This window comes from Hippichthys cyanospilos, chromosome 7 (assembly GCF_059441005.1).
Source record: "Hippichthys cyanospilos isolate Australia breed blue-spotted pipefish chromosome 7, RoL_Hcya_1.0, whole genome shotgun sequence".
Classification (NCBI taxonomy): domain Eukaryota; kingdom Metazoa; phylum Chordata; class Actinopteri; order Syngnathiformes; family Syngnathidae; genus Hippichthys; species Hippichthys cyanospilos.
Window position 1 is genome coordinate 8641424 of NC_142375.1, and position 12963 is coordinate 8654386.

The 12963-nt window shown below is 39.7% G+C and overlaps 1 protein-coding gene across 2 annotated transcripts in view; it reads left to right on the top strand.

Annotated features, from left to right (window-relative positions):
* ldb1b (LIM-domain binding 1b) overlaps positions 1–11964 on the top strand; it is a 17150-nt gene extending 5186 nt beyond the window's left edge. The window contains exons 1-11 of one of the 2 annotated variants that reach the window (XM_088418526.1): positions 274–428; positions 2074–2176; positions 3220–3264; positions 3466–3541; positions 3624–3726; positions 4111–4283; positions 5530–5652; positions 5742–5825; positions 6869–6992; positions 7080–7228; positions 9532–11964. In XM_088418526.1, coding sequence (XP_088274652.1) covers positions 356–428; positions 2074–2176; positions 3220–3264; positions 3466–3541; positions 3624–3726; positions 4111–4283; positions 5530–5652; positions 5742–5825; positions 6869–6992; positions 7080–7228; positions 9532–9762 — 1284 coding nt within the window. In that variant the 5' untranslated portion in view covers positions 274–355 and the 3' untranslated portion in view covers positions 9763–11964. Of the gene's footprint in view, positions 1–273; positions 429–2073; positions 2177–3219; positions 3265–3465; positions 3542–3623; positions 3727–4110; positions 4284–5529; positions 5653–5741; positions 5826–6868; positions 6993–7079; positions 7229–9531 lie in introns of those variants that run through there. The other variant, XM_088418527.1, reaches the window with a different exon arrangement.
* The last annotated feature ends 999 nt before the right edge of the window (positions 11965–12963 follow it).

Sequence of the window (12963 nt, forward strand, 5' to 3'; positions counted from 1 at the left end):
CGGGCCTATTGGAGCGTACGCACGGACTCTACCAACAGATCTGTAAACATACGTTTTCTCATTGGACTTCGGCGCAGGTAAACGCTCGATTTTCCGGGCTACACGCTTGGCGTCTTTTCCGCGGCGGGTGCGGCGATTAGTTACGGCTGACCGGCTTGCGCTCTTGTGATTTCTGTGCTTATTATTGGTAGCTTCTAGTTTAAAGGGGGATTTAATGCTAAGGCGTTAGCAGAGCGGCTAGGCGTAGGTGCCAGCTGCCATCTGGACTCGCTAACGTTAGCTTGGACACTGAAGTTCTCGACTTGGTCTGATTTCAGCTTTTAGTCGTGGAGACCAGTTGGAACATTTATTGTGGATGCTTACAACTTGTATGCTTCTAAATTGTTTACTCGCGTTCGCGCATGATTTGTCTTTTGCCTCGAAATGTGGTAAGCTAACGTTTTACCTTAGCTAACAGCTAATGGATAGCATTGTCCGCTTGGTGCGTTTTTAATTGCCTTTGTAACCTCTCAGTCCCTCATAAAATGTGCGTGAATGGGTTTTAGAAACAATTTAGGTGCCCGCGGTGTCTTTACAAATGCTACGCGCAACTTTTATCAAAGCCATGTCTCACAGCAGGTGTAGTTTTTAGGGAAAAGTTTATGATTCGTTTCGGTTAGCGGGCAAGCCGAACTGCTAGCGTTTTAAACGAATGGTTCATGTTGTGTAGAGTTTTGTGCAAACAGTGTTGGGCCTTAGCATATCATGCATGCTCAACGTGTGTATTTGGACAGTGCAGCGTCTGCTTGTTGGACAGGAATGAACAAATTCCCAATGGAGGAAGTGGAATCCTGCTGATGTGATTGGGACTGCCTGTCATTAACCACTAACAGGGGAGAAGAGGAGCTAATGGAGCTCTCACCAACTAATGGACACATAACATTGATTATTTATTTATTTATAAACTCCATTTGTGTTGTTTTTTTCTCTTCAGTCTTGTTGTTGTGCCAAATCCATTTCATGGTACTTTTGCGAGCATTGTAAGAGGCTTCTGTTGACAGCAATATTTTGGTTAATGTGGGGAACATTGTTTTATTTCTTGACAAAATAACAATTGTGTGGTATTACAGGCAACAGTTTATTACTTAATACACATCTGGGCTAACTAACGACATGGTGTTGGCAATCATTTCAGTCATATGCATTATTTATTTGTTAAGTTTATTCATTACATAATTGTCAAACAGTGTTGTCCATATTCTGGAATTTGATGTATGACATTACTGTGAAGTAAACGCCTAGACGTGAAAAAATATGTTGTTTGTTGTACTTGGACAAGTACAGAGCCCATTTACATGTGCTTAAAAATCTGTCATATTAAGACAGACATATGTTTATTATGTTGAGAAAAGACATTGTGAGGCGGGGTTTCACCATGGTAACGGCTGGGGTCATGACCTGCTGACTGCCGGGTAGCCTTTAGAGAGCTGGCCAATTAGAGTAACACAAGGGGCATGAGGCTCCTGAGAGATGGCGAGAGACTTGTGGTGTTTTGCCATTTCAATTGGTACTTGTGAACTGTATAATATTCTTGTGTGTGTAACAAACACACCGTGTACACCTACGGAACCCCCAGATGCTCAAGGTTTGACACTTTTGGATTTGTATATTCGTGGACATTTTTTCAATATTTTTAAACACATTTTCATCTATTGTGCAGTTTTTTTTTTATGGAAATGCAGGTTGCATACCTGTTTGTTTCTAAAATATTATTTGGAGTATCAAACAATTCTGATGCATCATATTATACAGATTTTTCTCAATTGCAGGCCAGCTCTGTCACAATCCCTCGTGAATTTTCAGAGGTCCTCTGTACGGGAACTTCTTTTTCTCATAATGTTGGCCCAGATTTCCCCAGCTGTGTGTGTGTGTCTCAGATGTATTGAACATGTGCACTATATTAATGCTGTTTAATTTAGGTGCTCAATGACAACTGTCAGTTTAAAAGCAACACTGTTGTAAATTAACCTGTCCCTCAAATATAATAGATATTACATTTGTTAATTTTTTTTTCCGCCATGCTTTCTCTTCTAGGCTGTTCCTCCAAGTCATTCAAGCTGTACTCTCCCAAGGAGCCTCCCAACGGTAGCACTTTCCCCCCTTTCCATCCCGGCACCATGCTGGACAGAGACGTAGGGTGAGTTTTTTTTTTTTTTTAACTGTAAATTAATTTTGAGTACGTTGAATCGTTCATTCCTGCTGATCTCAGAAGCTATGCAGAGTCAGGAGGACTCTTTGTTTCGGAAAAATTTATATCTATGTTTATTACATGAACTTTGACAAACTTTCATCTTGCAACTGCAGCAACATTTACCTTATTGATAAGTAAATAAATGCATAATAAATATAAATGATCACAGTTGGCAGGTTGACCTTGGATGAAAGCTGGTATCACCACCAGTACTGAATACACACAAACCTGTAGGTTCTTGATGAACATAATTTTATCGCTAGTTAGGAATGAGCTAGAAGCGATAGTCAAAGTAAAAGAGCATTCATATAGCCAAAATAAATTTGAAATTGAGTAATTTTCTCCAAGACCATCTTATCAATACATCAATGTTTAAAAATGCAGCCCTTGAATCTTCAACCCCAGTTGAGTATCATGACTCAGTACCCATTTCTCGTAGCAAATTTTCTTTTTTACAAAGATGGAATATTTCACATTGGAGGACCTAAATGCACTATTAGCACTGTATTGCACTAGATCTCTTAATCTATTAATTTTTACATAAATTGTTAAAGCAGTGTTTGTTTAGTGTAACAGAACAGGAATTTATGCTGGTGAAGATGTCAGTTTGTGTGAGGAAAATCTTGCTGCCTTGCAGACACGTTATCGCCTCTCTCGGTGAAATATTTCACATAGGTGATTATTCTTTTCAGCTGAGTGTAAGTTGTGCCTTTGGGACAAAGTTGAAATGGCTTAAGTAATTACCATCGCAGTCATTGGGGTTTAATTTTTCACTGCCAAATACTTTGATATATTATAGTGATGTCTTGTGTGAGCTACTTAGAAAAGTGCCGTCCGGATTACAGTTCTTGGGAGCTCTATCAACTAACTGAAGAAAAAAAAAAACATGTGTTTCAGTCTTGTTCTAGTTGTTGTTATTGTCATCTGGGTTAGTTGCTCTTAATGTGATTTAAAAGGTCTTCTTTTTTTTTCTTCTTCTTCTTCTACAGTCCAACCCCAATGTATCCTCCGACATACCTGGAGCCAGGCATAGGGTAAGACAACATTAAAACTGCTATACAGATAATGTTGTGCTCTCCTCTCGCATCCAATAGAGCATTAACGTCTGACTAGGCTAAATTAGGTTGTTAAACAGCTCTGATGGTGCCACTGCTCAGAATTTCCCTTTTGTTTTATTACTACAAGCCAACTGTTCTACTTCTTTTGTTTTCACCTCCTGTCTTTTTATGGTGTAGGAGGCACACACCATATGGCAACCAGACAGACTACAGAATATTTGAACTAAACAAACGGCTACAGAACTGGACTGAGGTTTGTAAACGCTCTCACTCTTTTGCACAACACCAAAACAGTTTGTGGATAATGACATATTTGTCCCTTCTCCAAACTTTAGGAGTGTGATAACCTATGGTGGGATGCATTTACTACAGAGTTTTTTGAAGATGATGCCATGTTGACAATTACTTTCTGTTTGGAAGATGGGCCCAAGCGTTACAGTAAGGACAAATATGAACATACCCTGATGTGCTGCCTGTTTAACCTAATTTATACTATAACTCAGGGATCCCCAAACTTTTTCATCCGAGGCCCACAATTACTCTTCTCCAATTTTTGGGGGGTTGTAACAAAAAGTGTGACAGAAATGTCTGCACGTGAATGTTTATTTTTTCCACACATAACCATATAGTAATACCCCTTTCTAGAATGTCACGTTCCATGCATGTGCAAGTCTCAATCGCGCGGTCAGAAAAAAAAAAAGAATCATAAAGCGCCTCTTGTATTGTTCGGCATAATGCGGAGGTGGACCGTAGTTTGGGGACCTCTGATCTAATGAATCATTTTTCTTGTCTTACCTATTTATTTGCATTCTGCCCATTAAGCAATTGGTCGGACGCTGATTCCAAGATACTTTCGAAGCATATTTGAAGGGGGTGCCACTGAGCTATACTATGTCCTCAAACACCCCAAGGAGTCATTTCACAACAACTTCGTCTCACTTGACTGTGATCAGTGCACCATGGTCTCCCAGAATGGAAAGCCAATGTTCACACAGGTCAGTGTACCCCGTTTTGTTTATTCTTGTTTATTCATGCATCTGTCAAAAATCGACTTAAATTAGTTTTAAATTAGATCACGTTATAGTGTGCACTAGTGAAAATTACGTCTTGTTGTACGGTGCGAGTGCATGTTTTAATTAGTCTCGGCGTGAATCAACATTCATATATTTATTTTGTGACGCGCAATGTGCATTAAAAAAAGACCTACCAAGGAAGGAACATCATCTTGAAAACCCTGAACAAGAGCAATATTCAGAGCCAGTTTATGGAGTTTTATTTCATTTTCATCAGTCATCTAAGCTTGAATGAGTTTATACATATCTCCTGCAATGTACTCATATACCTCTAGCTGGGAAACACTGCATTGAAGGAGCATTGCACAATAAGAGTTGGTTCCTCTGTGTTGAACTACATAATGTTTAAATAAAAGCAAAACATTTGTCCTTCCTAGGCAAAAATAATTGAATTGTTTTGTCAGCTACTGCCTTTTGCAGACAGTTCTTCATACAATAATATTTTAAGTCACTGTCTATCTTTACCTTATATAAAACTACTGTATAAAACTACTGTATGCAAATTGAAATTATTATACATAGCAAATATGGTCATGCTCTATCGCCTCGAGAAAGTCTGTGACCAAATCCTGTGCGGTGCGACAAACTGAAAAAGTTGGTAGTACCAATGTTACCAATGCAAATGTTAGCGTAAAGCCCCGATATCACGATCTTGCTCAGCATGGAAATTTACGAGCGTTTGCATATTTGCATGACGCAAGCAAGTAAATCCCTCCTTGTTATGGTCCTTGGTCATCAAGCTCTCTGAATATGCCTGCTTTCGCTGCTGAAAAAAATCTTAGAGGAACACTGATACATTAGGCACTGAAAATGAAATGAAATATGAAGTATTCCGCTTCAGACAATAATAAAAGCCCCTGTTCAGCCCCCTGTTAACGATTTTTTTTTTTTAAGTATCTCTTTAATATAAAGCCAAATAGGGTAAATGCTCTTTGTTGCTGTTTAAGCTATATAAAGGTCAATAAATTAACAACCAGAGTTGTAAACTCTTCTCACCTAATGCAGGGAGAGATGCAGCAGTGTTTAATGATCAAACTTTCAATAATATTATAATATACATTCTAATCCTACTCTTTGCAAAGCGCTTTTAGCACCATATGGTGTAGAAATCACAATATAAGCTTACTTTCAATTTATCTACCATTTTACTCTGACTTCCTTTCTGTAGGTGTGTGTTGAGGGGCGCTTGTACTTGGAGTTCATGTTTGATGACATGATGAGGATAAAAACGTGGCACTTTAGCATTCGACAACACCGTGAACTCATCCCTCGCAGTATACTGGCCATGCATGTGAGTTTTTGATAGTACTGAATCTTTTACATGATTTCATTTATTTGTGTGTGCCTTTTATTTACTTTGTCCTATGATAACCTTCTCAGGCCCAGGACCCACAGATGCTGGACCAGCTGTCCAAAAATATTACAAGATGTGGCCTGTCAAACTCTACTCTAAACTACCTCCGAGTAAGTCAAACGCAAAAAATCAGATGCTCCAATTGGTGTTACTCAATTTTCCATTTAATAATATTTGACCATATACCTAAAGAACGTCTTGCAGGTGTGTGTGTAGCGCATGTGTGAAGGGCAATATGCTGAGGAGTATGTGTGTTAGTTTCTTTAAAAAAAAAAAAATGCATACACAAGTTGGACTGGGATTACAAGTTCTGCAGAATGTTCACTGCATGAGTCACAACCATCCCAGGATGCAATTAACATGGCTGTACCACATCTACCCAGATCCACAACCAGATATGCCTCGTTTACCTCACCAGGGCATCTGCTTATTTCTAATAATTCAAGTTTTGCGCCAGATTAAGTATGCCCATTTTTTAGCCGAGTGAGTAAGGCGTTGTGGGCTTTGCTTTGTTTCTTTAGATAATGTTTTGAGGGCGGTTTCTAGCAATCAGAACAGTATACTCACTTTTGCAGTGGAACTCACTTTTGAAGTGCAACTCACTTTTACATAGTGAAAACTATGTACTGCATCTAAAGTCATTATCATTTTGAAGATGTTTCTGTAGGGCTTGGTCTAAGCTTTGTTTTATTGGTGTGCCCAAAAGGGAATTCAATATCTGTAGTTTATCTGTAAGGACGAGGGTTTGGCAAACAGAATTGTCACTTTTCCAGTTACGCTGCAAACAAAATGAATTAGAACTTCCTTTAAGGACAATAAAGTTTATCTTAACTAGGTGTTGTATATCCACTCATTCTTACATCATCCATGCATGTCTGTCTATTTGGTCTGCTTTGTGTGATGTGCAACAAAATTATGTAAAACAAAGGATATAATTTGTAATAAATATACATTGTATATTTTTCAAGGAGAAGCTGCACCTGGCAGTCACATGCAACTCTTTATGATAATATGTAGTCACTGTAATGTAAGCAAAACCTTGTTGACAGTATTTAGATTTTGTGGCGTATATTATTAAATGGTTATTGTGCTAAAATTATCCCTTGTTTATTTTTACTGACTTAATCTGACTTTACTATGTTGTGTGCTTCAGCTGTGTGTGATCCTGGAGCCCATGCAGGAACTGATGTCTAGACACAAGACTTACAGTCTCAGCCCCAGAGACTGCCTCAAGACCTGCCTCTTCCAGAAATGGCAGCGAATGGTGGCACCTCCAGGTATGTGAACACACGTAAACCAACGTTTGTCAATGCGTAGACGCAAACATTTCCATCCATGTAACGCTTCCTTTTTGCGTTGCATAGCTGAGCCATCAAGACAGGCCCCAAACAAACGACGGAAGCGTAAGATGTCAGGTGGCAGCACCATCAGTGGAGGGGGTGGAACTAATAATAACAATAATAACAAGAAGAAGAGTCCTGGCAGTGGCTTCCCTTTGTCCAGCCAGGTTCCAGTAAGTACATTAAATCATAGATATATGGTGATGCTACTGGTACTGTAGCATTTGCGTTTCCAGCAAATTTCAGACACTTGTTGATAATCAGCTGTCAACTGAATGGGGCAAAAAATGAAACAAAATACTCTCAAAGATCATGGATCATTTGCTAACACAGCTAACCAAGTGGTAAATTGCCAACTTAAACAGGGGTCAGAACTCCTAATTTACTCACTTGCCCATCCTCCTTGAGACCACTCGCCAACTCTTTATTGCTATTGTGCGTGCGACTTTCAGACAAATTACTTAAATCTAGATATATTTTAAAAACAGTTACAACACAGTGCTGTAATGTATTTAAGACATTATTGAATCATCTGGTGTGTCACCTTAAGTAATGTATTTGTCCGTGAACAAGTTTATTTATTCATTTTTTTTCTCATTTTCAACCCCCAACCCCCTCAGCATGGGCCAGATTTTCCGCGTACCTTCCGGCATTTCTTCATGAAAACATGGCAGACGAGCTATTGCTAATGGAAGTTTGCCGGTCCAAACACCATTTTGATTTGGCTGGAAAGGACCACCATGGCCTGAATACAGAACTGGCGAGCACCACGTTGGGGAGAGATGAGGAGTCTGTTAAAAAAAAAAAAAAAGCTTGGAAGAATTTAGATCATTTGAATCTACTAGGATTCTTTACCTCTGTCCTACATTAGTGTTGTTTGTATGCTGTAGAGTTCATTTACTGCCACCTATAGTATGGGAGAATATCGTCTGTCTGCGGGGGAAAGCCGCACCGAGTGTAAAGTGCTGCAAAATGCATGTTGGCATGTCAAGCATAAACCAAGCTAGTCTTTTGCTGCAGGCTTGTTTTTGGTGGAGTGAATTTCAGAACAAGGCAAATGCAGTGAAAACATTTTGAATTATGCAACAGGGGGATTTTTTTTTGTAGGGCTAAGTAAGAAAGAGAGAGGTTTCAATACACGGAGATTTTTATAATAATAATACACTGAGGGGTATTATTGCTCATGCAGATTTCGTTGTTGTTTTTCTGCACTTCTAATTCGATATAGTATGCATCCGTTTTAGCGTGTTTGCCCTTTCAAATGCACTTTCGTCAAGCTCCACCTTATTGCCTCTTTGTTGTCAACAACGAGGCTGTGTGGATAATTTTTCCGGTGGACTTTGACACATTATGAAAAGCAAATGACGGCTTGACTTGTCCGTTCAAGTGGCATGGCACACATGGATGTCAGCTGGTGGGGGGAGAAACACAGCAAAGAGCAAGCGATCCATGCTCTGATCTCGACACAGTCGTCACTTGGGTAAAGAAGGCTTCGTCAAAGCATTTGAACAAATTAGACAAGTCCGAAGATGACTACCCATGGAAAAGTAACGAGCATGTTTGAAGAGATGGGGAGGAAAAAGAGCATGTCTGAGATAGCCATGCGTTGAAATGGGAAAAGCTTGTCAACGTGTCAGATAGTGATGATGACTTTCAGGGCTTTTTGCCAAATTCATGTTCAGCTGTGTCAAAAAAATTAGGCATTGAAACTTCAAGTCGTTTTATTGTTGCAACATTAGTTTCAGCATTTGCGTTTACGCGCACGCACATTGCCTCGCACAACAGTATGTTGATGGATATACATTAAAGAAATGCCTGTAAAAGTAGCCATGTGTTTTAATTGGACAGCCATGATATGTGTAACCACTCAAATCTATTGAAGTAAAAAATAAAAGGGGGGGGTCGACTTGTACACAGAGAAATGCGGTACACTGTGAACAACTTATACTAAAAGAGGGGGAAAATCCTTAAAAAGTGATCTGATGTTCTCATTTTGAGTTTAAAAAAAAATGGTAAAGGGGTAGGCCAAATTTAATTGGCTAGAATTCTTAACACCATGTTATAAACCTAGTCCCTTTAATGCAGTGCTTCTCAATTATATCTTGCTGAACCCCATCCAAGGAAAGATGTACCCCCCCCCCCATTTTTTTTTAAATTTAGAATATGACATTGCTCTCTGTTAAAATATAAAATATGTCCTTGCTCTTTGGCTGTGATCCTATGCAAGGATTGGTTTGAATGTGTTACAAGGAATTATAAACACATTTTAAACAATTATTATTAACTGTAAAAGCTTAGTAAAAAAACAAAAAAAACAACAAAAAGGTAGTATTTATTGCTTTTAAGGCCATTACCTTTTTGACACAAATCAATCTTATCAAAACTGTTCCCCCCATTTAAAAAAAAAAAAGAAAAAAAATTGTCATTCATAAAACAGCCCACATCCACCATTTACCATTTTGTTTCATCCGTACAGGATGTGATGGTGGTGGGAGAGCCCACACTGATGGGCGGGGAGTTTGGCGATGAGGACGAGCGTTTGATCACGCGGCTGGAGAACACCCAGTTTGATGCCGCCAACGGCATCGACGACGAGGACAGCTTCAACAACTCCCCGGCCCTTGGATCCAACTCGCCCTGGAACAACAAGGCGCCCTCCAGCCAGGAAAGCAAGAGCGACAACCCCACCTCACAGGCATCGCAATAGAGTTTAGGCTCCTCCGCCACAACACAATTCCCTGGTTGCTCTCCTTTGAGCCTTCCCAAAGCCAAACGTCAAGAGAGCAACAGGTTTCTTAGCAGCCCCCCGACATGAGTTTTGAGCTCTTGACTCTTTCAACGCGCGGCGCCTGGCGGAGCTCCGTTAGAGCCCCTGCCGGAGATTCCATCGTGACTGTGACTTCCCGACTTGAAGGCACCATGGCCCCTCACCCCTTCCGGTCCTTTTCCGCGTTTCATACTCAAAATGTCCTGTCTGCTCTTGCTAATTTCCACTTTGGACAGCTACATGATAGTTCTGATGAAGGAGGCGTGGTGATCGAATCCAGGAGAGAAGTAACCCACACTAAACACAAGAAGAACGCTGCAAGGGAATGTGGCGTGGCCATGGTGGCAAGTTGCTTAGGGACAGCTTGTCCACCAGCCTCGAAACGTCTCAATTCTGGACTGCTCCGACTGGCACGAAAAACATTTAACAACAGAGGGCACATTCGGAAATTCACTCATGGCGCCATTACACCGCTGAGCGTGAGTGTGCTTCGACAGGCAGAGCGTGCTCCCTTCCCATCGATTTCTGAACGTAGCCATGTTCTAAACCAATCAGCAGCTCGTGTTTGAACTGTTTTCCATCTGCAGAGCTGGATGCACCATGTCCCCAGCCGGAGCGCCATTCTGGGTGTGCTCTGAACAACTGACCAGCACATTTGAAACGGTGCTCTGAGTTTCCCAATGGTTGGGTAATAACCAGCGCTCGCTCTGAGTGTATTTCCGAACGCGCCCAGCGTATCTGTGTGCTTGTGTACCAGACAGACAGTGAGTGCGAGAGCTTGAGAGTTTGAGGAGAGGAAACAAGCCTGAACACACGAGTGTCTTTTACCAAATCGAGCAGACCAGAATTTAGAGACGTCTTTGCAAAATTGCTGAAATTGTCACACTTTTCGTGTGAGACACAACAAATCACACTAAACACTCACACTTAACCATACACATGCGCACACGAATGATGGAAGTGGGTTCAGGCTCATGGTGCGTGAGCCCTCCCTGAGTAGACTCCGGCATAAGCAACACACACACTTACACATTTTAAGAGTTTTTATACAGTATATATTTCCCTAGAATGTTTTTTTTAATTTCTTTTAAGCATTTTCTGTTTAATTGTTACTTTATTTTTTACCAATACTGAAAAGCTACAGACCAAGGAGCACCACAGGACTTTTATTCCTCCCCTAAAGTATATTGTTTTTATTTTTTGTGTTTATAAAAGAAAAATTATTCAGTGTGGATGTTTTATTTCTTCTTTCCGTTGCTTTGGGAAATCTGAAATTTTGTGTATTTGTGCTTGTATATTTAAGGTAGTAGCAAAGTTTTGTCTGACTGTAATAAGATGTATTCTTACTTAGATATACCTAAAGCCATCCTGATCTAATGTAAAGAAACAAAATAGGAGCAATGATGAAGACCCCCCCCCCCCAACTCTGACCTCCTTCCCTTCCCTGTTTCTTTTTTTAATTTTATTTTTATTAAAGGGTAGTGTAAATGAAATGACAAAAGCCCTGGGGGTACAATGGCACCATGAGAAGGTGTTTCCAGTGTATTTTGTTTTCTTCTGTATTTATTTAGGACATTCGGAAATTCACTCAGCTGTTTCATGTCTACGTAAATTCTTTTTTTTTTCTCTCTCTCTCTCCACTGTCAGAGGTTTTATGTATTGTGCAACCGGATTCAAACTCTGTCAAGAGAATGTGCTGAAATGTTTTACTTCTGCTCCAGTCACTGGCTTTCAAGGTTGTTTTTTAGATGACTCCCTCACACAGTTTTAATTTGTGCCATTTTTGAACATTTTCTAAAACCATCTTAACATTGTGTTCATCCTGCATAGTTTGTAACAGTTTATCTGTAAATTGCATTCATGAGTTATAAAAAGTCTGAAATAAGTCCTGCTGTTCTCAGTTTGGCCCATCTGGTATTCATCACAACCATAAGTGAAGTGCAATCTTCTAACTCTTTGTACATTTCTATTTTGTTATGCTCAACCCATTTTAAATTTGAATTCGAATGGTGACTTGTACCTTCCTCAAACCCTGTAGAATCATTGTTTGGTATCTATATATATTTTTTTTAAATTTGGATAGTTTCTGCCCTTGCTAATTAATGTATGGTATCAATAAAAAAAGATACATTTTCACTTTGAGATTGTTGTTGGAATGATTGCAAACCTAAATCGCAACATTTAACCACTGCAATTTTAACAACATACACTCTAATGGGGACGTGATCTGTTTATTTACGTATTTGTATATTTTTAGAAATAGACATACTACAGGAAAATGTGCAGCATGTCACTCTAAAAGCAAAAGGCATGTCCTTGCCATGCTTATATTTTGAAGTTCATCCCAGAAGCATAGTCACATCAATCCTCAACCAACTGGATCATCTTAGGTTCCCAGAGTGAGAGGCTCTGATGTGAACACACGTTGGTGTTCTGAAATGAAGTTCAAACTGTCAATTCAAGGGGCTAAAAAAAATAAAGTGACGGCTGACGTTCTTTTTTTTTTTCTTGGTTGATGTTATTTTTTTCCCCCGGCTTATTTATTTATTTTTTGCGTGCGATGTCGGTCGACCAATATAGCTAGGCTGTCAACTGCCCCTTGAGCAACCCTAATTTTTAAATTTAAGAACAAAAACAAACAAAAAAATTAAAATGTTGAAGGTTGGTATACGACAGTGTCTTTCAATTGTTTTTTGTAAAGCCCCCCTTCTCCCAAGAAAGACAAAACATTTCTCGGCCCCCACAATATTTACACTCATCCGTTTGCTCAGTTTAGTCTTCCGTTTCCTCAGCTTAATCATCCATTCTCTCGGTTTACTAAACCATTCGCCCAGTTCAGTAAATTGTTCGCTCAGCTTATTAAACCATAGCCTCACTTTAATAAACTGCACCCTTAGGTGTGATTGTTGTTTGTGTCTGTGTGCCCTCCAATTGGCCAGCAACCAGTTCAGGGTATTCCTGGCCTCCTGCCCAAAGACTACTGGGATAGGCGCCAGCAAGCCAGCTGTAATGAGGATTGTGGCTAAAGAAAATGAATAGATCATAGTAACAATAATGATCATAATAATGAGTACAAAATAAATAACCGTAATGATAATAATAATAATGGGTAAAAAATAAGAGGCAAAGGTTCACATAGAC